Raw genomic sequence first — 26,202 nt, 5'->3', positions numbered from 1 at the left:
AGTATGAATAAAATTATCAAAACTAAGTACAAGAGTAATTGATTTAGAGTTCTGATATTTAGGTTTCTGTGGTATTACCTTCATGTTAACTTGCCTTCTGTTTCATCTAGTATACACAGCTGTTGTTTTTAATTTTATTAACAAAATTGATATTATGTGGGGTCATAATGCAAATCAGTATAGAACTATTAAAGAGACAAACTACAAAACAATATATCCAGCAATTGATCAAGTATTATTTTCGTTTTATGAAATATCATAAATCACAAACAGATTTTCTGTCAACCAACAAGCAATAATAGACAATTACCCTAGTTATAAATACAATGTATATAGTACTTTAGGAAGTTAATGACTTAACCATAAGTTAATTAACCCTAGTATACTAATTCATAAAACAGGAGCTTGTATTACACCTAATTGAAATTTTCAGAACATCGCAAATAATTCAGTACTTAGTTTATAAAATAAACCCACCAATACCACTCTTTAAAACTGTCTTTCTGTTTAGCATCACGTACAAAATTAAAGTTCCCCTTAGCTGTTTTTCCCTTCACAAAATTACATTGTTGCTACACAATTTCTATGTAATTATGAGGCGTTTCATACTGCTCCTCTTCTGTACTCTCTTTGTCAATTTCATCGTATCCTTCATTTTCTTCTGCATCCTCCCTTATATGCATGTCGCTAATTTCTTCGTAGTGGGGTAACACTATGTCGTAAATTCGTTGATTTTCTATTGGCTGTGCTTCATAATAACTAAAAACAGTTAGTCTTTATGTAGTTTTTATACATAACTTGTAAAGAACTTAAAGCTATATAAAATGCTAGCAGTATAGAACCAGTCATCAAATCAACGAGCTAACATTTAAGTTTTGGAAAAAGTATACTGTGTTAGTTATTGTTTGTATATCTAATGAGTAGACGTATTTGCAGGTGAAATAAATGAATTCAGTTTGAAAATATCGCATTCTTACATATGTGACCACAACTGTCACAGTAAAATAGTTAACATAACTAATCTACCCTTATCTTGGTCATCTAGTTTATAAAATCATAACCAGAATGCGTAATCAAACTATTTTCCTAACATAAAGTGTTGTGATGAAGAAATGATTTTACTTACATTTCCCTCTCGGTGCTATTTTGTCCTATGGTAAATCCTGTGTGTAAAAGGTAATATATCTTAGATATTTTTTTTTCAATTTGATAACTGAACACAATTTGTGTACAGTTACATTTACTCTCATTTGCTTAATCTTTATATCATAATTTTCCACTTGGAAAAATATCATTAAATAAAAGGTTTTACTTAAAAATAAAAAGATGAACTACGAAAACTAAACACTTTTAATGTAAATCCACCGACGCCATTTCTTAAATAAATCGTGATATGCAATTATTGAAAATATGCGAAATAGCATGAGATTTATCAAAAACCAAGTTGAAAAGCTCATATAATTTTTAGAAAAACTCAGGGAATTTTGTCTATCCAATTGGATTGATGTTATCCCGTGGGACAAAACAAATCCCATGGGACAAATTAATCCCATTGGACAAAATAAAATTCCATATAATTGAAATTATAAATATACAGTAATATGCTTATTAATTTTTTTTTGTTGTGTATTTAACTATAATATCAGAAAGTCACTCAACTATTCTATTTGAGTTCAATTCAGTTAACAAAGCTATTTTTTCTCTTCTGATTTTTGAAAAAAACGAATATAGATGTCTCCTTTTTTGGTAATATCCATTTGACGTGGCTCAGTACTTATACATCCCGTCATTGTATTATTGTGCTATGGTAAATTTTTGTATTTTTGTCTTTCGTTTTTGCTAATTTGCTTTGTTCATATGTTTTTTTGTTTTTCTTTGTTGACATATTTGTTTGTTTTATAGTGATTAAGAATATAACACAATGTTGACTGCTGTATCCCATTTTTGACATTTGTACCTATTGTGTTGGTTTGTTTTGTTCACACGTTGTGTTCAATATAATGGAATTTAATGCGACTGTCGTACAAGTGCGAGGTTTAGCTAGCTATAAAACCAGGTTTATTCCACCATTTTTATACATAAGAAAATTAATGTACCAAGTCAGGAATATGACAGTTGTTATCCATTCGTTTGATGTGTTTGAGTTTTTGATTTTGCCATTTGATTAGGGACTTTCCGTTTTGAATTTTCCAGGGAGTTCGGTATTTTTGTTAGTTTACTTTTTTTCAAATATTTCTTGTAATTTCATTTCAAAAAAAGTGATGAACTACGAACACTAAACATTTTTAATGTAAATCCGCCGACGCCATTTCTTAAATATACTGTGATATGTAATTACTTAAGATATGCGGAATAACATGAGATATATCAAAAACCAAGTTTAAACGCCCATATAATTTTACAAAACTCGAGGGGATTTTGTCTATCCAATTGGATTGATTTTATCCCGTGGGACAAAACAAATCCCATGGGCCAAATTAATCTCATTGGACAAAATAAAATTTAAAAATCCGGTAAATTAGAACCGCTACGATTGCAAAGATTTCAAAGTTACAAGGCTGTTACTGTCTGCAATAAATTATCGTTTTGACCTCAACCAAAGGCTACAATTGTTATATTATTTATCAACAACTATTGCATGAACAATGTAAAATTGGGGATTTCTATAATGTATGTTTAGTAATATGCTGTATGACTTGTGCAATATGCTGTTTTGACATATGAAAAGCTAAACACAACAAACTGAGTAAATACAAATGTACATGTGATCAAGTTTTAACGAATCACAAATCCTTAAAAAATATCCGATTAACAATTTTAAGATTTATTCATCTTCGAAAAGTCATATTTCCTTATGGCGATCCCTCCGGTAAATATGAATTTTCATGGGTGAAATAATATTTTCATATCTGCCAACAGGCAGGGAAATAAATGTTTAACAACGTTCACATAATGTTTTTTTCATGATGAGCACTGTTCAGGAAATTTTACACGGAAATATGTCAAGGAAGTAGATCTAACGTTAGGATGAATGAAGATGAAAAATACAAATAGCTCTTAATTCCCAAAGTAATGGAGTCAAAGTTCAAGTGCATCCTTTTTTTGTTGCTGTTCCAAACACTTTCAAGCATTTGGCTTCATAGTAATTTAATTTTGATTAGAGCCTAATTGAAAGCCTTCCACGAAACAATTTGCTCTTTAGGGTCTCATATATTTATTTTGCTAACAATTGAGACATCTATTAGTTGTGAATATTGTTTTAATTACACTCTATATGGTCAAGTACTACTAAGTCTATATTTCATATTTTATTGTCTGTTCATTCTTTCTTGATTACTTAAAGCTTGGGACTCAAAACATTTTTTTTGTGTTTTCCATTGAAAGGGTTTATTGTTTTGAGATTATTAGGTTGCCAAATTATGTTGACATTTATGCATTCTTGAAGATCGTATGGTATTTATTTGTTGTTGACTTGTACTGTTGAAGGAGCATTAGCTACGATAAATACAAAGTAGAAAAGGTTTTTTTTTTTGTTCAATCATTAACGAAAGTGAAAAAGTGAAATAATAATTCGCTTTTAGCAGCGAGTTTGGTTCAATTTTGTCCCAAAAAAAAGTTTAGAAACACCGCTGAGAAATTATTCACTTGAATAATTCGAACTCCTTAAATCCGTGTTCATGTAACCTTCAATTTAACCCCTTAGCTAGATTGAGTTACGCATAAACTAGGCGTGTTCAGATATTAAAGGGAAAAGAATGTCAACATTGAAAGTGAAATAAGGGTAAAAATTTGGTTGACTGATTCGATCCGCAAAATCACATTCTTATACAGGTAAAAACAATGATTAACAGATTTTTTAAACCTATAATATGAAATCAAGCTGACCTAGAAAAATCCGAATGCACGTGTTCGCTATCTATTTATATCTATATTATTTTTTATTGAGTTCTATGATCGTAGGCAGTCTTCGGAGGTCACCTCGATGATGAATTAGATGGCATCTAAACTGGAATACATACGAAATGCCTAAACATATTATCGAGTCCATGCATTGAAAATTGTTCATTTTAGACTTTTTATAATTTGGATATAAGTTTTAGTATGTTATGAATCAAATATGAGAATTTGAGTCAAATCGGTGAACATGAATCTGACAGCTAATGTCCCTTTGAGTTGGTATCAGCCTTATTTACTTTAAATCAGATTTATGAATACTTAATTGCAACATCTAATATGTATACGGTAACTGTCCTTAAATATTGAGGCGAGCGCGGCTTGAAGACTACTTGAAATGTTTATAGTGATACACAGCTTGGGTTCGTGTTTCTCAAACTGTTTTTATGCACTGATGCATTATGTTGATAGTTTTTATTAGTTTGTCAGTTCTTCTTCCATAGGAGTTTGAATGTCCAATTAGAAGCTTCTGTCTCGGTGTTACACATGTGCTCCTAGAAAGGAGGAAATAACTCAGAGAAGAAGAAGAGAACCTATAACACTGATGATAAAAACATTTCTCAGTGGTGCTAGTTTGTAGTATTTCTTTTTTTTTCGAAAGGTGCGAGTCAAGTTCTGTCTCTGTGTGATACGGGTGCTTCAAGAACGGTGGAAATAACTCAGAGAAGAAGACAATCTAGAACTCTCTGATGATTTAAAACATTTCTTCAGTGGTGCGAGTTTGTATTATTTTTTTTTTCGAGTGGTGCGAGTTCTGACTCTGTGTGATACGGTTGCTCCGAGAAAGGATGAATTTACTAAGAGAAGAAGAAAACAATCTAATGATTAAACACGTTTCTTCGAGTTTGTTATATTTTTTTTTTTTGGAGTGGTGCAAGTTGTAATAATTAGTGAGAGTGTTTGAGTGGTGCGAGTTGGCCGTGGGCCGAGTTGTCGGGCAGTACGTTGACTGAGCATGCGCGAAAGCGTATAAGACACGGATCGATAACGGTCTCCGAATTTGGATATTTTCTCAAAAATTGGCGTTTTCTGTGGAAAAAAGATTGTTTCAAAGACAAATTTAGGAAGTACAAAACACTACATTTATACGTCATATCACAAATATTTGCGGCTCAATGAAATCGGTCTCTTCCTTTAGTTGTATAGATTTATATTAGACAAAAAATATAATATTCAATATATGAAAGTTGTTTCTGTGTATCATATGTATTGATAAAAAGTGGCATTCTCTTAAAATATTTCAGCCTGTTTAACGATAGTCCTATCTGTATAGTTATGGCTTACAAAATTATAAAACTAGTTACCTCCATGGGAAAATCTTCTTGCTAACAATACTATAAGAACAGTTATAGTAATGAATCCAACGACTCCTGTCGATATCCAAACTAGCAATTCCGTATTTAGAAATAGATTCCATCTGATGCCATATCTTACATTTTCAGTGTCGTTTTCTGTATTAAAAATGCAAAATTATATATACTTATGTTTTTATTTGCAAAAAGTTTAATCGAGGCAGCATGTTATTTAAGAATGAGTGCACATTTGAATTAAGAATCGATTATTATATTAAGTCTATCACCTGATACGATCTGAAGACTGTAGTTAATGAGAAGAATGGAGACAAACATGATTACAATTTTAAAAGTGCCTTAACGAGCCTACATAAATGGCGAGCTTACAAATAAAATGAATTATAAGTATAGTGCATATATACTTTTATCTGCTGATCACAAAATACTTCCACTTGCCGAATCATCTACTTCCACAGTGAGAACAGTAGCTTTTTCGTTCGGGTTTTGACCCCGGGGATCTTAATTGTTTTGCAAAAGATTATCTTCTTAAACTTTATTAAAATAAAAAAAAATCAGGTAGAATAGAGCGTCAATTTTTAATTATAACTCTTTTAACTTGCCTCTTCTCCTTTTAAGGGGTAATACCACCATTGTTTTTTGCCTATTAGTCTTTGTTAAATTAGCATTTTTCCAAAAATTGTGCAGAATTTATCTTTGTTTCAAATAACAAAAATACTTGACATAAGTAAAGTTTATCCTGTCCAGTACTACAGTGAAAAATTCACAAAACATTTCATTGTATATAAGATAATAACCATTACCCGAAGTAAAACAATCATCCCTTTTTTCCATGTCTACAAGCTTTAGTAACCATGTCACGTCAAGTTTCCAAAATATTCTATAGAAACTCAAAATAAAAAAAAACGATGGTGCTTTGAAACACCCAAGATATATAATTATGAATACAAAAACAATTCTGCAATGAAATGCAGGATTAATTTCCTACAACTGTCAAACTCAAGGGAAAAAATTTTGCGACCCTTCTTCGTATAAAACCGGATATGACGTACTAATGTTTTGGTGGTATCACATCTCAAGAATTATTTTGCTAATAACACGTTTAAATTTAAATAATGATGATTATGATCATAAGCTCTCATTATGTCTGGAGTGTTTGTATCAAAAAGTCAAAAATTAATTACACAGTGGGAAATCTAGTGACAAAATATTATCTCCCCTGTAAACACGGAAAACTATATCTTCTCAATGTTTGTCCCATTTTAGCAAGGACGCTATCAATTATGGATTCACGGGAAAACGTTCTGGTTAATAGTAAAAATAAGAATAAGTTGAAATAAAAATAAAACTTCCATTTAATGTTTTCATTTCACTTCTTAAGTAGCAAACGAAGAGTACAGCAGGCTATAGAAGCTTGATGTAAAATTGGTTTAAAATTATATTATGCGAATAAATTCCTGGAGTCCCAACTTCAATTTTTTTTCTACTGGCTGTATACCTCTCTGGAACATGCTAATTATCGTATATATTTACAGCTTGATCAGAGAATGTCAGGGAAAAATTTCAAAAGAAGTCGATTGATAGGCAGCAAAGATTGGCACTTTTGAAATTAAGTTACTAAGCAAATTCAAACGGACCTTATATCAATGTAAATGTTGAATGTTAACAGATCGAGAAAACCGCAAAAACATGTACAAAAATCGAGACGACCTTTTCATAAAATTGTATAAAAAATAGTAGAAAGAAACATACTTTATAAGCATGTTTATCTTTAATTTCTTAACCTGCACAGACAGAATTTAAAATTTTTATATTCACGAAAAACAACATTTCTCTATTGAATGTACATGTGACAAGAGCAGACCGGTGTGCTCGATAACTTAGGTGTGAAAAAATAAGTATTCTTTGGGAAATTGTAACATGCAAAGGACTTTGTGGAACACTCTGAAAATTGATGACCGAAAGATCTTTAGATTCTGTATGTACATGATTTTTTCCAATTTTTTTTATCAATATGCAGCAAAGATTGGCAGTTTGTAAATTTCAGTTTCACAAGCTTCTTATGCAATTATCTCAATAAATACTGAACATAAAACATCATGTATTTGCAGGTATATTTCTAATAACATAGTTCATCAAATAATGTCTTTAAATGTACAATAATTACTAAGAAATAACTTTTGATCAGGATCGTCACCGGCATTGTTTTATTATTGACTTTCTCGACTCTATCATAAGAAGAGTGAATTTTCTTTTGTTTTTGTTCACTAGATTTCCCACTGTACAAGCTTACCCTGTGTGTTCATTTCGTCATAGTTTTCTGTACTATTCCACTTGCGATAACGATCATGGACAGTTGATGCTATCAGAGGGAAAGAGTTTGATGTTTGCTCAGTTCTTTTCTCATCTAAAGTAAATAAAAGATATGATTTGACAAAACATAAATTTCAGTTATGCTTCCTATTATAAAATATTCATTAGCAAATAAGCAGCAGTAAAGGCAGTCGACATTTCCCCAAAATGTGCCATGGCATTGTCAGTTGTTTTCGACTGATGACTTTGAATATCACTTTGGTATCTTTGCCTCTCTTTTATTTATCTGTGAGTCCGTAAGATTGTATCAATACCCCGATGTTTTAATGAGTTACATAAATTATTTCTATTAAAAGATCAAGGCTTCACCAAATAGAGAAATTATTTATAAATAAATATTATGATTTCTGATATTAAATGAGGAACAGTGTGCAGTAAACACATATCTATATAATATAAATATAGTCAGTCTGTTTTATTCTTTTAAAAAAAAAATCTTTAAAAACTTATCACAAAATATAAGCGCTGTTTCATTCCTTTAACAATTTACTAAACGACGTTGACTGGGAACTCTGTTAACACTTCTTTGTAAATATTTTAATACGATAAAGGTTTATATGCAGACATCAAGAAATTCCTTATGATGATAAAGCAACACAAAAGACTGAACAATCCCCCTTAATATTTGAGATTCTTTAATATGAGATAACTATTGGTAAGTAAATATTTTAAAGCATGAAGATCGCCCGAATGGGTCTAATAATACACGTTGGTTACGAAGCAATCTCTACATGATAAATGATGCCGTTTAAACCTAACAGTGAGTTTGGAAGGTTTTACTAAACTTTAACAAACCATGCTACATTAGGAGCAAAGAAGACAACTGTTTGGTGGAAAATAAATATCTATTTTTGACGTTGTTACACCCTTTGGGAAGGCCTTTATTCACTAATTTCAAACAACGTGGTTTCTAGCCGAAACTCTCTAAACCAGTTTTCAATTGCATTGATTAACTTTTGACATTTGTATAATTTAGTTGTCTCGGCTTTTGTCAGCTCTGTCGAATTTTGTAGCACATTGAACTTTCATCCACAGGATATGACATAATAATTAATAGAACCATCATGACTTTCCTCCAACAATAATGGTATTACTCATTTTAAATTTATCGCGTTTCTCCTGATCAATTTTATGACTCTTTTCTATAGTATGTAATCTAATGGATAATTGTTATATTTGACTTGTCTGTGACGTCAAATACGTTGACCCGGCCTTAATAACTTTGGCCCGGATATATCACCGACGTCATAATGAATTAACCGACGTTGATAAATTTTACCCGAAGTTATCAAGTCTACTTCCGGTTTGCTGGAGAAGCAAAAAACACTTGTTTCTGTCATGCAAAATACGCAAATACAATCCGATAAAATCGATTACCCAGTTGTTTGTATATTGATATTGTAAAATATTAGCTGCTCGACACAATATACAGCCTTTTTGAACTCGTTCGCTGCGCTCCCTCAATAAAAAGCTTCATATTGTAACTTGCAGCTGATATTTTACAATATCAATATGCAGACAACCTGATAATCGGTACATATCATTCTGTAGTGAGTTATCTTGCTGTCCTAAGCTAATGTCTCTATATGTCTGCACGTGAGAAACTGTATCAAATTTAAGCTTTTAATACATAAAATAAAGCAAAACTATCTTACCAAGAGTATCAACAAACACACAGTCTCCAATTACGCCGACAGAAGCAAATTCCATGTTGCACATAACAGTAATCGTTGTCTCATGATAAAAATTATGATACATCCACATATACGATCGTCCTTCATTTGAACATTTGCACTTTCCTTTGGTGCAGAATGATATGTTTGGAGATGAATAACAATTATCTCCGACCTTAATGATCGTTGTATATGGATTTTCATTTAAAATGAAATTTGCTCTTAATCCAACGGGTATTTTTTGAGAAATGCAAAGTAGGTCCATTTTACTGTTTTTGTGTATGTATTTTGGTCCACTTATGTTGACACTGCTCAAAGAAATCTCATCTATAATTGAAAAAGAAACTCATAAGAACTTAAAATAACCTTAATGCAAATTAGTAATGCTTCTAATGAGGTAGGGCCTATTTCTCCTGTATGTGTATCAATTACAAAACCTTTCGGAGTTTTGGGTCCTCAATGCTGTTCAACTTCGTACTTTTTTTGCCTTTTAACCTTTTTATTCGATTGTCACTACTGAGTACTTTATAGACTTTGTCTGGCGTACAAAATTATAAGCCCGGTATCTTTGATAATTTTTTAACAGGCTCAAAATTCTACTAAAATTTTGATATTAAAGATTTATATAACTACATGTAATATAACACATTTTAATACAATTTTGCACATTTCCTGAATTCGTCGCTGCATAATTCTGTTGCAGGCAAGTTGCAAATTTTGTAAAATTTGGCACCAAAGGATCAAAATGAACTAATTTGTATCCAGAAGACATTATAGAATTTCTATTTCAACCGAATTTTGGGTTTTGGTTTTGAATGTTCTGCTCATACATTGTTTCGATAAATACTCAAATTTTATCAAAAACTTTCATAGTTGCTGTTATAAGCTATTACCAGGAGTTTATCATTTTTGTATCTGTTTAGAAATAAGCCATAATATGTTTAGAATTTCATAGTACAAACATGGAGCGATGATACTGTGAATTTAAGAAATGATTTCTAGACTTTTTGGAAATGGCTACCTTTTTTTTTAATAACTAGTCATCATACACACAGAAACATGTCGTGGTAAACAAACTTAGTTTTCAAACTCGTTATTTCATTGACATTTCAGTTGAAAGATAGTCTATGTAAATAACACCAAACGACAAAAAAAAAGGATTTTAGGTTTTGCGAATGATTTAAGTTTAAGACGACATTCCAAAATTGTCCGAAATAAATTTAATTTGCTATCACTTCATGTGTCTATGACAAATCTATAGGCTATTTTGTTTTTTGTAAAAAAACTTTCGAAATTTAATAATTTGATGATTGCGTATCCAAATACGAATAGTACGGATAAGAACGTTTAAGATAGAATAGTTTCTAGGGACACTATTTTTTTTATATTTTAAGAATTAAACTGTCTCGAGTGGAGAAGTATCGTATCAAACTCGACGCAGCGGTAGAATCTATACTTCATCCTTCCCTTGAACTATCATATAGTGTAAATATAAACATTGCATCTATAAATTATCTAAATTTCGTTTATTGTAATCAATATATGTTTATCTTTCATATTGGTCTGCCTATCAGCATGTCAAATAGTTCTTAAACTGGTCAATATTATTGCATATATAATGTAACTTATGCTCCAAAATGCAGCTTTCTAAGTAGATTCTACTTATTTACTAGTTATCACGAAATTCGTTTTCGTTTAGCATTCTACCTTTGAGGAATATAATAAAAGTCTGAAACAAACAGCACAACCCGTTTACAGTATTAATATGAACATAATATGGGTTATTACAAGCTGCACGGTGTCCTATATAATTGCCTACATTAACGTCATGTTTTCAATTGCAATTATTCCACATCTTGTTTCAATATCCTGTCTAGTTTCAATATTCTGTGGTTTATTTTGTTGAGGTTATCCCTCATGCATTACGTACAGACGTATGCACGTACGGCGATTAGCAATAAATATCTCCACAGCTTCGATTAGAAAGACTAAACTAAAAGAGTGTTTGGTATATTTCAAAAGTCTATGAGTAATGAAGAAAAACAGAAAAAGTTACGCAGTGTATAACCTGTTTCTCCTGTTAAATGGATACCAATACTAGTTCTATCCTTCGATGCACCATGGAGACATGACCAGTTTCCATTAATTTTATTGTTTATCTTCCCTCGAAGAACAAAAACTGTTTCGTTTGTTGACAATTGTTGATAAACACTTCCATTCCCATAATGACTAAAACAAGTTTGGGTTGGAATCGGTGGAGAGCAGTATGCAACTTCCTGATTTAAGGGATCATGGAATGAAACTGAGAACACCATTCGATGTACTTTACATGTCAGTGTTAGCAGTCGTCTATCTACAGTCCATTTCATACATATTTGGCAAACGCAGTTCTGGTGTACTGAAAAATAAAAACAAATGTCTTTCCGAACAAGATCAGAAAATGCAGTGAAATTATGAAATATTTAATCAAGCTATACAAATATACTGATTTGAAATATATTGAATAATATATATTTCATATTATTGCGAGCAAATGAAACATTACGACAGAGTCATCTTCTCTTGGTCAAGGCATTTAAACTTTTGTCTGTTCTATTGTCCCATTGAATAAATACAAAAGCTATTGTTCTCTGTGTAGTTTATTCACTGGGACCTTCAAATTTCTTCTAAGAGAAATCCATCACTCGTTGATTAATTTACCTGAGGAGAACAATTAATTAAAGAATCAAGTTCAAGGCAAAGCATAACAAACAAACAATTTTTGTGGAATTAACGGCCACAGCTCACTTTGAATGACGAGGTCTGACATGATAACAGAATGCCGACATGATTGATTTAACTGACAAATCTGTGCACCATTGGTAGCAATGGATGCTCAAGTTCCTCCAGGTTAAATCCTAAAGAGAGCGAGGGCCATGATCCCCAAATACGTCGGGTCTTATTCGCATCACCCCCTGGTTTCAGGGGAGTAAAGATTAACAATTTAACAATTTCTAGATCATAAAACAGTTAAGCTCGAACTGGTACCAATTCAGAACCGGCCACTCAGGGAAGACATGAGATGGTCTCAACAGAACTTCCTGCGGTAACGCAGGAAAGTAAAAAACTAATATGATCCGACGTACAATACAGGAACGGATCATGACCCCTTAATCTTGCCAGATCCCGCCAAACAACTTTTTACTGTGACTAAACATTTTATTACCATATAATGAACAATTATACTATTATTTGAGATATAAACGCTGAAAGTTCATAACAAACATTTAAAGTTCTATACGTGTTCCTGGTGGATAAACTAAATAATCATACTGATTGTTCCAATCACATTGCTGGTGGCTGATTGTCCTGGTAAAACTGTATAACACTCACTCAAATTTTGAATACGATAGTTCTCAAAAGTTTGTTCAGCAAGCAATTCCATCGGCTTAGTCTAGTCATCTTTATTTTTTCCAACAACGTATTATGTATCAGGCTTTTCTCTGAACAGCCTGAAAAATGAATAAAACAGCAGCAGACACAAGTAATTGTTGGTAGATTGTGAGGGGAGGTGGGTGGGTTTTTGAAACTTTCACTTATCTAGAGCGGCTAGTTCAAATGTGAGGCTGAAGTCACGTGATGTTTCTAAGCCGGAAGCGAGATGCGGATCCGAATGATAAAATATGTCTTTGTGGAAAATAAATATATTAATCAAACCTCTTTCATTAAATTGGTTTATCTTATAAGTGATAAACCTTCTTAATTAAAGAATCAAGTTTAAGTTTAAACAAACAAACAATTTATGTGGAATTAACGGCCACAGTTCACTTTGAATGACGAGGTCTGACATGATAACAGAATGCCGACATGATTGATTTAACTGACAAATCTGTGCACCATTGGTAGCAATGGATGCTCAAGTTCCTCCAGGTTAAATCCTAAAGAGAGCGAGGGCCATGATCCCCAAATACGTCGGGTCTTATTCGCATCACCCCTGGTTTCAGGGGAGTAAAGATTAACAATTTAACAATTTCTAGATCATAAAACAGTTAAGCTCGAACTGGTACCAATTCAGAACCGGCCACTCAGGGTAGACATGAGATGGTCTCAACAGAACTTCCTGCGGTAACGCAGGAAAGTTAAAAACTAATATGATCCGACGAACAATACAGGAACGGATCATGACCCCTTAATCTTGTCACGTGAGTGAGTCTATACACACTCATTAAATACTCTCCACCCCTTTTTTCAACCCCTTGAAAAATTATTAGAAATTCTATTCCAAATTAGACTTCGGGGAAACGGCGAATTTTGTGAGATGATAGGAAAGTTTCAATACCCCCTTGTATGTTGTTCAAGTATATATCATATCCAATATCGGATAAGTGAGTTCCGTCAAATCTATACAAGTTCATCTCTCGAGCTCGGATATTGGGATGCTGAATAACACAATGCCCATCATTCAAGACATAATTGATAATAGAAGAATTTACTCGTTTACGAGATCTTTCGATAGCTTTTCCGTCTTTAGCACCGTGCCAATACCTACGCATTAGCATTTCGCTCCATACGATGCGAGTGTTAGGTAGAAGTAAATGCAGACGCAGAAGATCCTTTTCAATATTTAAGATAAGTTCCAAGGTTTTTACTTTTACCAGATCATTGGAACCAAGCTGAATGACTATCATGGCGGGAGGAGAAAATTTGTCAACTGCATGTGATACCTTGGCATTAAATTCATTCCACAACATACCCCTTTTTCCAAACCAGCGTATGTACACCCCTCTGCTTTGAAGACCAATGTTTGGGCCCCCGTTTCTCGTTTTTTGCATTTGTCTGTGTCCAATATACAATTGAAGATCCGACGAACCAAATAGCTTTTGAACCTAAAAGGAGGTAATATGTATTATAATATTTAAAACACTTCGTTTGAGCTGTAATGAAAGTTAAAGACTCAGATACGAATATAGCGTAAATATGCAACGGAAGACCATCGGCCGCACTGCTTGATAATATCGTCTTTAACACCATTTTTTGCCATATCAGTAGCTCGTCCTATCCGAAAAGAATGAGAAAGGATGTGAAACGGTAGTTCACAGAAACCCAAACATTTTTGAAGCAGGGAACAAAATTGATATTTTGTTAAGGCCAAACCATTAAAATGTGTATATAATTTATTTGATCCATTTACGCCGGAGAAGCGAACCTTTCATTGCATGTCCGCTTTCGTCAGTACGACTGTTTATAGCCAACTCACTTACCCGTAGCATGGCGAAGTACGCAAGAGAAAAGGCAGAAGAAAACAATATAGTTTCATACTGAGAATTACAAACGCTGCGTAGACTGTGAATTAAACGTTTTAACAAGTCAAACGATATCGGCGTTCGAACATCTAGTTTTTGCGGATTTTTTCTACGCAATCCTTCAATCATTTTGCAGATGATGAATGATTTCGTGTTATCTGTTACATTGTTAATCTTGTGTGTGTGGGCCAATCCGGAGATGTAAGTAGAAACAGTAGACGCAGAGAAACCTTTGTACGACAGGTATGCTATAAATTGAGCTATTTCGTCGATAGGTACCGGCCAAATATCACGATAGTTATAAATAATGCGAAACTTTTTTAAACATTCTTCTGCTGTTTTATAGGTTTTCCAGGAGTTGGGAGCCATTGAACATTTAAGTAATAGGTCTGCCTCGTCTTTTAACCTTTCCAGAGGTGGGCCGGAATCGTGTATGGGTTTGCATCTGCTGTGGGGCATAGTTTCCGGAACTTCTGAAAATCACAACGAGAGAGGGAGTCAGCAAGAGAATTCAAATGACCTGGGATATGTTCTGCTTTAATCAATATGTTATATTCCAAGCAGGCCAATACAAGTTTTCTGATCAGGGACATAACACTTGTCGACTTTGAAGATTTTTTATTGATTATAGAAACTACGCTCTGGTTATCTATGTGAAATAAAATTTTCTTGTTTTTTAACATGCCTCCCCAAATGTTCAAAGCAACGACTACAGGGAACAATTCTAGAAAGGTAATATCGGTTAATATTCCAGAAATTATCCAATTGTGGGGCCAACTCGCCTGGGCCCATTTCCCTTCAAAATAAATACCAAAGCCTTTTCCGACCCCACCTGCACTGTCAGTGAACAATTCGAGATCAGAGTTAGATGACCAGAATTTATCCAGAATTACGGTAGTACCATTGTAATTTGATAGAAATAGTAACCAAATATTAAGGTCTTCTTTCATAGCCTTAGTTATTCTGGTTCTGTAATGGGGCCTACGCAAATTGCAAGTGGCGTCAATCAAACGACGACAAAAGGCTCGACCCGGGACAATTACTTGACATGCAAAATTTAGTATGCCAATCAATGATTGTAAATCCCGAATTGTGATTTTGGATCTACCTAAACAAAAAGAAATTCTGGCTTTTAACTCAACAAGTTTTTCTTCGGGTAGACGCATTACAATGTTGATGGTGTCAAATTCTATACCAAGGAATATCAACACTTCCGTTGGCTCGACCGTTTTTTCCTCTGCTAACGGAACCCCCCAAAGTTTACAAGAATCCTGAAAACACTTCAAAGTGTCGTGGCATTGTGAAGTTTGTGCCTCGCCTCCAAACAGAAAATCGTCCAAATAATGTAAAATATTGTCGTTTTTTGACTGTTGCTGTACAACCCAATGCAAGGCGGTGGAAAAAGATTCAAATAGCGCCGAGCTAATACTGGCCCCCATTGGGAGGCATTTATCAAAGAAATATTGATTCTCAAATTTGAACCCCATCAGATCAAAATCACCCGGAGAGAGTCTAAGCAAACGAAAATCCGATTTTACGTCGCACTTGGCCAAGAGCGTGTTCTTTTTCAATATGTGAATCATATTGACAGCGTCGTCTATGCTTGAGTATTTTACAGAACAGTACTGCTTGTCAATAAAGTCATTAACGGAGTGATGTATAGGAAAGGACAAATTATGAATTAACCTGAATTCTGAACTAGATTTTTTAGGGATAACCGAGATCGGAGAAACCCGAAAGGTGGGGAACGGAGGTTCTGAAAAAGAACCAGCTACCCTACCCAGGTTAATTTCTTTAAAGATTTTGTCCCTAGCTATGGTGGCTTTCTCCCCATTCATTTCTTTATAATCTATAGCCATAGGAAGTCTCGGACCGGAGTATTTTAGTTTAAACCCAGCTTCGAGACCTTGGATCAGGTCTCGCGCAACCTCTTGATGCGGGTAATTTATGAGACGTTTATTGGCGTATTTAGAGAATACAAATGCGTGTAACCTGCAAATTAAAAACAAAAACAAACACAAATTAAATAACATGAGAAAATACACTGTGTCTAAACTACCCCGGCGAAAAATGTTTGGACTCGATAGTATCTAATGTCCGGCACGGTGACGGACAATCAACAGACAGAGAAAAGGTAGAATTTCTATTTATTTATTTGTTTTTTAAATGACATTGAAGAATAAACATACACATATAACTATTTTCGATAGTGTGATGTAATATTTTCTACAACCGATCTAGATTAATGGAGAAATAAGTAAGAAGGCACATGAAAATGGTGAATTGAGTGAACCTTGCTACGAATTTGTTTAATTTCGTTTTAAATTGTGCACATTGTACGGAAAGAAAAGTACGGAAAGAAAGATATTAACACAGAGATTGCATGGCTAGTCACTATGAGCACTTCAATATTTGCATTTCTGTGCACTGAACGAAAGAAATGGGTCATGTCAAAATGGAAGGACCCTGTTTCGTCAATGTTGTTTATTACACAAGGACCCGGTTTTGTGTCAGTATAGGACCCGGTTTTGTTTTGTTTTGAAACCGCAAATTTATGAAAAGCTACGTTAACACGGATCTGAACATTGCCCATCGGAAGAAATTAAATATGTGAGTCAAAATGATGCTAAAAAGATGTTATTGCAATACAAACATGTCGTGTTAAAATATATTTCAAACGGGAACTTTTCAAAATAGTGAGTAGACATTTTTGAATGCTATACGTATACCTTACTGAACATATCTTCGAACTAAGTTTAAATGGAAATAAATACTTTATAGCATGTACTTACATTAATTCCTTATGATATAAAAAAGAAGAATGGGTGTGATTGCCAATGAGACAACTCTTCACAAGAGACCAAATGACACAGAAATTAACAACTATAGATCACCGTACGGCCTTCAACAATGAGCAAAGCCCATACCGCATAGTCAGCTATAAAAGGCCCCGAAATGACAAATGTAAAACAATTCAAACGAGGAAACTAACGGTCTAATTTATGTACAAAAAAATGAACGAAAACCAAATATGTAACACAACAACAAACGACAACCACTGAATTACAGACTCCTGACTTGGGACAGGTACATATATACGGAATGTGGTGGGGCTAAACATGTTAGCGGGATCCCAACCCTCCCCTTATCTGGGAAATTGGTGTATCAGAACAACATAAGAACGAACTATAAAAAATCAGTTGGATACAAATAGAAATACATCTAACAAATGTTTGTTTGTTTTCTATACTACTGTAATGATGTAAAAATAAGAAGATGTGGAATGATTGTGTTACCATATCAATTTATCAAAAGAGTAAGGATAGTATGCTTTACTATACTATACGCTATGTTTACAATATATCTACTCATTCGACCATCCATTGACGGACAGTGAGAGAAAAAGCTCCGTTTTGAAGGTCGTACTTTGACCTATAATGGTTTACTTTTACAAATTGTGACTTGGATGGAGAGTTGTCTTATTGGCACTCATACCACATCTTCTTATATCTATAACAACGTTTTGGATATCTCGAATCAAAAAGTTGCCTTTCGGACGTGTATTTTATGTCCTCTTCGAAATACTCAAGTTCTAAATTAACTTACCTATTAAAGTCGAAAAAATTCTATCATGCCATGCTCTACGCTCATTTTAACATGGGTAGGCATTATATTAGTCAATATTTTATACCTTGATAACGCTTGCCTACCTATGTTAAAATGAGCATTGAGCATGGCATGAAAGAATATTTCTTTTTATAAATAAAAGTTGGTTTGCAACACTATAACGTCCAATATCATCGTCTTCGTCTTCGTCTTCGTAGAACAACAAGTGGCAATTTAGCCTGTGCAAAATTACAATGAGACAGCTTTTTATCAGAGACCAAATGGCGTAAAAGTTAACAAATATAGAACACCGTATGGCATCCAACAATGAGAAACGCCCATACGGCATAGCAAGCTAAATAAGGCCCCGAAATGAAAACTGTAAAAAAAACTAATGTGAACACTAACGACCTGATTTATGTACAAAATAAAAAAACGAAAAACAAATACATGTATGATATACAGCAACAAAAGACAACCACCGATTTACAGGCTCCTAGATTCGGTACTGGCACATAAAAGAATGGCGGGGTTGAACGTGTAAGCGCCCCCCCAAAATGAACAAACTATAAAATTCAGTGAGTTGAAAAAGGCTTAACTTATTTGATTACAGAGCCCTTATAGTAAATATGCGATTGGCGGCTGTCTCTGTTTTTCGTCTAATATTAAATTTTATGATGGTTTACAACATAGTTACATTATATCAGTGGCGGATCCAGGGGGTAGAGGGAGTACGACGACCCCCCCCCCCCCCCCCCTTTTGGTGGCTAGAAATAATTATTTTATCATGTTTTTTACGATTTATATATGATTTTTCATTTAGCATAAAATCGTAAAAAAAAAGTTCCCCTTGCTACGCTCGGCGCTGTAAAATCCGTTTATGAATATGCCCCTTTCAAAAATCATGGCCTCGGTCCGCCCTTGCATATTGACAATTTTAAACTTGACCAACGTGCTTAAATTGTAGAACATTTGTCAATGTACGATAATCATTATACAATGAAGAGATAAACCTATATATAATAGTTGTACTATATAGGGCAGTTGTTAACAACTTGATACTAGTACATAAAAGAACTTTATAATGTTAAAAAAAAGAAGAAAAAAAAAGAGATAAAACATCGTTTATTTATAAAATTACTAATCAAATAATCATCATTGCAATTTCCGGATGGCCTAAGACTATTATACTAATTTATACTTAGTATTATTGTAACAAGGAAGGGTAAACAGATTTTAAACGCACTATTATTGTGATCCTTTTCGCCGCATGGAAATTCCTTTATTTGGGCGATTCTGCATGCATATACATTCGTCTTATTCTCTTGCTTTATAATGAACGTTTAGTTTAAAAATATTTATTTCCAAGCGATCATACTGTCTCCCCCTTAAAGTAGAGTGGAACATTAAGATAACCATCTTGTTGTCCCAGAAAATCACATATCAAATGTGCGTCCTTAAATTTTCAAGGCCGTACACTATTTAAGTTTCAATGCTTAAATATATATAGTTGATATAAAAAAATCTAATTGCGTTACAAAACCTTCATTTCTTTTTAATTTTTTCCTTTTTTTTATACAAAACAAAATTAAAATTTGCTTTTTTATAATATAGCAGGAATTCAAGTGTTTACGGATTCAAAAAGGTTATAAGTTGTCCTATGAAAGAAAATGATTTTCAACGATCCCTCAAACTGCTGTTGAACGCCATATTTTAATTTTCGTCATGCGATTATGCATTATTTTCTATGACAAAACCGGGTCTGCTTTGTGAAATTTAAGGACAAAACCGGGTCGTACACATTGACAAAACCGGGTGCTTCAATTTTGACATGACCCACTTCTTTCATTCCATGCACAAACATGCAAATATTGAGGCGATCATAGTGAAAAGTCTTGAAATCTCCGTGTAAATATCTTTCTGTCCGTACCTTTCTTTCCGTACAATGTGCTCAATTTAAAGAGAGATTAAACAAATTCGAGGCAGGGTTCACTCAATTCACCATTTTGATGTGCCTTTTTACTTATTTCTCCATAAATCTAGAACGGTGGTAGAAAATATTACATCACACTATCGAAAATAGTTATATGTGTATGTATATTCTTCAACATCATTAAACCAACATATAAATAAACAGAATTTCTACCTTTCTCTGTCTGTTGATTGTCCGTCACCGTACCGGGCATTAGATACTATTGAGTCCAAACATTTTTCGCCGGGGTAGTTTAGATACAGTGAAATATAGTAAATACATTTGTACTAGTACAAGGAGAGATAACTCCCCATTTCTATGAAACAAGTTCAATTGCACTGAAAGATATCTAAATATAATTTCTAGGGAAATAGAATATTTACAAAACAAGGTAAACAAAAACAAAGCGGAATTAATTTCTGCATTCTAAATAGGGATGACTACCATTACATTTCGAGCATTTGTGAGTATATTTGCAATTCTTGCCAAATGTACAAATACCCTTGTTATTGAATAATCTGCATGTAAACACGCGGCGTTGTCCTAAATTTTGACTCGAGGCCCCACTTGTCGATGAATTCCCACTGTGCAATTGATGGTTATTACCATTTGAAAGTCCTGTATTAAAAGAAGGACTAACGTTCGGAGTAGATACACATAGCAACCACAGTTCCATATCGACAACTCCCCATGAAGAAAAGGGGGAAGAAGCTTTACGTAATCTAAATTGCTCATCGTAATGAACCCAGCCTCCAGAGTAATCCCTTGAGGCTGCCATTCTGACTGTTTGCATGTATTTGAAAAACTCCAGACCTTTGTTGGGCCATTTTTCAAGCATTACACTTCCATAAATCATGAATGCGGAAGTCCAGACATGAATACTTTTTATGGGACTTCTCTTTTGGTTAACTATGGATAAAACACCCCCTTTTACTACCAGTTCACCCTCTAAATTTTGCTCGTTTACAAGGTCCCGGGTGGATTTTAGAAGAATGTTCAGGTCAATGAACTCACCGTTCCATATTTTTTCTTTAATTTTGACCGGAATATGGGATGAAATGGGATCAAAAACACTTGAAATGTATGAAGGGGATTGGTCCACTTGTAAACGAGTATCTAAAGACCCAGAACCTGCCGACCCGTGTGAAACAAATTGATTTGAGACAGTTAACATACCAAGGTTGTTGTTTGCTGGACTCTTCACCCCGCTGGGGCCTGGTTGTGGAGTCAGTGGTAACAAAGCTCCCCTTGGTCTGTCCAGTGCGTTTCCCTCGTTGCAATTTGGACTTTCTATATCCATCTCATCCTGAATCCTGAAAGGCACGAATGGGGGTTCCTGATGTGCGTCTGCTACGATGTTAATTGCCGGTCCACTAGCAATTGACAAATTAGAACCGGTCGCTGTTCTAGAAACTTGTACGGTTCTTGTCGTGTTCTGTGATTCTGAAAGTGCTCCTCGTGTTGACGGCACTTTGCCTTTTCTAAATTTCTTTGCTGGACCTGCAGGCTGCTGTGAAACCTTTTTGGGAACATTACGAGGCCTTTTCGGTGGTTTCATATCTGATTAGAATCTATAAGTTGCGGATGTCGAAGATTTTTTGACGAATGTCTTTTGAAACTTTCACTTATCTAGAGCGGCTAGTTCAAATGTGAGGCTGAAGTCACGTGATGTTTCTAAGCCGGAAGCGAGATGCGGATCCGAATGATAAAATATGTCTTTGTGGAAAATAAATATATTAATCAAATCTCTTTCATTAAATTGGTTTATCTTATAAGTGATAAACCTTATTATCTTGTAAGTTAATGAAAATACATGCATTAACTATCAAAACTGCATGTGATGTTGTATTTATTCAATATCAATAATTTATTTTCAATATGTTAAATGTAAACAATGATTTAAACATTAAAAGTTGATTTCTGACAAAATTTTTAACATTGTTCCTATTGAAATTTGTTTATTTGTGTGTTGGTCAAATAAAAACTGGAAAATCACGATGTTTAAATTAAGGCCTTCTAAATGTATTCTTTAACTAAACAAAAACCAAAAAAAATGCAAATTTCAATAGAAACAATGCTAAAAGATTTATTAGAAATCAACTTTTTATGATTAAATTTGTGTTTATATTGAAATGATTGAAAATATATTATTGATATTGAATAAATACAACATCAAAACATGCAGTTTTGAGATTTAATGCATGTATTTTCATCCACTTAGAAGATACTTTTTTTACTCAGGTAAATTAATCAATGAGTGATAGATTTCTCTTAGAAGAAATTTAAAGGTCCCAGTGAATAAACTACACAGAGAACAATAGCTATTGTATTTTTTCAATGGGACAATAGAACAGACAAAAGATTAATTGCCTTGACCAAGAGAAGATGACTCTGTGGAAATGTTTCATTTGGTTCGCAATAATCTTCCCAAATACAAGGACATAAAAGTTAAATTCCTTTGCTTGTATTCTCTGTGACCCCTGACATAGAAATGCAGGTACATGCAGTTTCTTATATCTCATTAATTTAATATTACGTTATGAAATAATACAACCCCGATGGTTGACTAAGAGGCAAACCATTAATTCTTTACCTCCTTGCTTTCAATGTTAAATTCGTCAATTTCAAGCAGTCATAGCTCTTTTGTCTTAAATTCAATATAATGACGTTCGTTGCATATTAAAGCAATACCTTATTGTGGCTTGTGCTAGAAAAAAAAACACACACATCTAGTTGCATTAACGAGCGTTTGATTCAAGGAACTTCGGAAGTACCAAAAACAGGATCTTCACCTTTCTTTTGGTACCTAAATAACTAATATATTGTACATATTTTTAAAGCTACATCTGTATGTAGGAACTGGTGTGTTTTGAATGTGTACTACTTTCTAATTAGTGGTTCTACACTTTATGCTACGCGGGATGTATAAATACGAAGGGGTCCAAGGGTTACCTGTAGCAAGGCAAAATTTCTTCTCCTATGAAACATGTCCTCATTTTTTACGAACTACCCGCCATCTTTCCCGGTCTACCTATTGTATTTATTGCATATTTGTTATAGTCCTGAATATACATGAAACTGTTTAAAAATGACACCAATAAAAAAAAAATTATTAAATGATATGGGTTATTTTTTATTATAAAAAAATTTAAAGAGTAACTAACAGCGCGTTAATACGACTTGGCACGCAGTGTACATTGTGTTTCGTCCAAGGCAACTTGGGATAGATCAAATATCCATTTAGCTATCAATATTTACATACATTGGTATATGATATGATACAGAACCTTGTCCAAATCGATGGGTCGTTTTACATGTCTATTGTGCAAATAAGTCGTAACAAGGTTTAATATCCTTCAGCTATTTTATTTACTTGAATGCGCAGTTAATTTAATGGTCCGCAATCAATCTATAGGTTTATCTTGTCTATATGAACAAAAGAAGTTGTATACGTCAATGAGACAGAAAACCAACGACAAAAATAACTCACAAACATCTAATGTGCAACATACAGTATCCAGCTAGAGACAGGTGTCTATATAATATGCAAAGCTCTAAATTGTCCTGGCTTTACAGAAGTTGTGACAGATTTAACGGAAACAATAAAACATATGACATTAAAATTCACTTTGTAAAATAAAAAAACATTAAAATATGACATACGACAACGTCTGGCAATGTTCCTGACTTGAGACATGCACATGCAAATGTTGCGGGGTTAGACTTTTTATTTAATCTTCATCCTCTTACCCCTGTTAATCTTGAACGGTTGAATAAAAATGTGCATAATAGAATAAAAAATAAAAATCCAGAGCAGGGAAAGGACTTAGCTCTAAAGTAACTGTTTAATAGGTAACATCATGCCCCGCTCGCACTAGCACATTTCCATTTTTAATTAAACGCAAAATATAGGTCAAAACCCTATTTTGGCATATAAATTAAACAGTTCACTTCACGATGAACAAGTGTATTAAGTTTTATGTTGATGTTACCACAAACTACATCAAAACAACACTTTGACCTGATACCGAATGAACAGACGGACGGATAAACTGACCGGAAAACATAATGGCCCTTTACCATTGTAGACGAGGTATAGCAACGCTAAATAAATGCTTCCAGATACCGAAAGCAAGCTCAAAGTACTTATCCTGCTAATAAGAAATCACACCGTCCCATACTTAATGTCGATTGTTGTACTTCATAGAAGATTTCATAACACCGTCATAACCAGGACAGAAAAAACAACTATACAAATTAACAAAAGAAAATTTGAGTTTTACAACAAACAGTTCGGCATAAAAATAGAAGAAATGAAATACTATACTACGAATCCTATAATTTGAAATAAGAATAACAAAACATGTTGCAGAACAGACGTTAAGATAAGACGAAAACTATACCGTAGGCCTTTTTATTTTATCAGTGACCATAATGAAGATAAGAAGATACTGTTTTTTTTATTCATTAAATGAAAGGCACAGATAGATATGCTTAAAGAGAGGGGGAAGATACCGAAGGGATATTCAAATTCATAAGTGGAAGACAAACTGACAATGCCATTGCGAAAATCAAAACACCAAAAGACAAACAACAGTCTACAAAACATCACATAGAAAACTTAAGACAGAGAAATTCGAAACCTCCCCCTTTCCCCGAATAAACCGGTGGTCATCTCAGGTGCTCCGGAAGGATAAGCAGATGCCTCGACTCTCATCTAACCCTTAAACATACCGAATTCGAAAGCCATCGGTCATATCAATTTTCTAACCCATAAACTTGAACGAATGTGAAATTTTGAAATTGAAACAAGTTTTTCATGACAAGAATAGACAAGACTGTTACCGGAATAAACAACACAGATATTGAAAACCCCTTTAAAGGAGTAGGGGTGATCTCGGGTGCTTCGGAAGGGTAAGCAGATCATTTTCCCCACATGGCACCCGTCGTGCGGCTCATGTAAGCTACACATTTGGTGAAAAGTCTAATTATGGTAATCTCACATTCGAGAAAATTAGGACAGGATTGAGGTTACGACAATTGGAACATATCCGTCGTCATCTGTGAAACAGGTATTCCATAACGGTCAACCGCCTTGTGATAGTGTCAGTAAAATTTGCGAAGTACCTTACACACGTCAGGTACATTATACTACTGCAGTGTAAACATGGTTCATAGTTTTATACAACATAGTAGCCCTATGTTATAATACGATTTATATAATAAATGTGGTAAATTATTCACTATTCTGTGTATTCAAGCTATAACTTTTAATCGGCCGGACCACATTCGCGATTAATTCTGGTGCGAGTTACTATATGTATAAACCCGATTACTTTTAGTGCTTTAATTTGTACCTTAGCTGATGAAGAAGATATATGTTATCTGTTACTGCCACACGAAACCGAATTCGAACTGGACTGCGAGACGAAAAAAAATAACGTGTTCAGTTTTGTGCGCTATCTATGTTTACAAGTTTTGCAAAATATTTTCCTCCCCCTTACTGTAACTTCACATACATCTTAGTGACTATGTGAAATCATCAGTTGTTTTTTTTTTTCATTTTTTTTTTTTATTTCATCTGTTTAGTCATTAACATGTATGGTGTTGTTTGTGTTTCTCGATATCTCTACTAAGTTAAACGAATACTAACAAAGATATATATAAGTATATAATGCGAGAACATCAAAATGGTGGGTTATGAAGTTTTCTTTGCAGTTAAATCAATCATTAGTACAAAGGTTAACCAGTCGGAGTCATATAAATTGTGGTAACAAAAATTCCTGAAGAACAGTTGGAGAAAGTGACTAAGAGAAAACTATAGATCTGTCAGCTAGAGAAAAAGAACGGGGTGGAAACTTTGCATTCAGTCTCATTTGGCTGACTTAAAAAGTCGAACGTAATTTTTCAAATGACCTTACCTTGTAACAAAATGTGCACTGACATATAAATTAAAAACTCAATCTTCGATTTCATTATTAATGTCGATTACAGTACATATGTCAAATTAATAACAAACGTTTCCTGGGGCA

At 33.8% G+C, this 26,202-nt stretch overlaps 1 protein-coding gene across 1 annotated transcript; it reads right to left on the bottom strand.

Moving 5' to 3' along the window:
• Positions 1 to 298: 298 nt before the first annotated feature.
• LOC127703001 (uncharacterized) lies at positions 299 to 26,202 on the bottom strand. The gene is made up of 7 exons (XM_052207373.1): positions 26,092 to 26,202; positions 11,379 to 11,708; positions 9,293 to 9,637; positions 7,558 to 7,671; positions 5,259 to 5,405; positions 1,127 to 1,163; positions 299 to 759 (listed from the first exon to the last, which is right to left on the bottom strand). The coding sequence occupies exons 1-7, from the start codon at positions 26,144 to 26,146 to the stop codon at positions 573 to 575; spliced, it is 1,215 nt and encodes a 404-aa protein (XP_052063333.1). The 5' UTR covers positions 26,147 to 26,202; the 3' UTR covers positions 299 to 572.

Source organism: Mytilus californianus, unplaced genomic scaffold (genome assembly GCF_021869535.1).
Source record: "Mytilus californianus isolate M0D057914Y unplaced genomic scaffold, xbMytCali1.0.p SCAF_5, whole genome shotgun sequence".
NCBI lineage: Eukaryota > Metazoa > Mollusca > Bivalvia > Mytilida > Mytilidae > Mytilus > Mytilus californianus.
The sequence above is the reverse complement of the archived record's forward strand: the minus strand, read 5'-3'. Positions and strand labels throughout refer to the sequence as shown.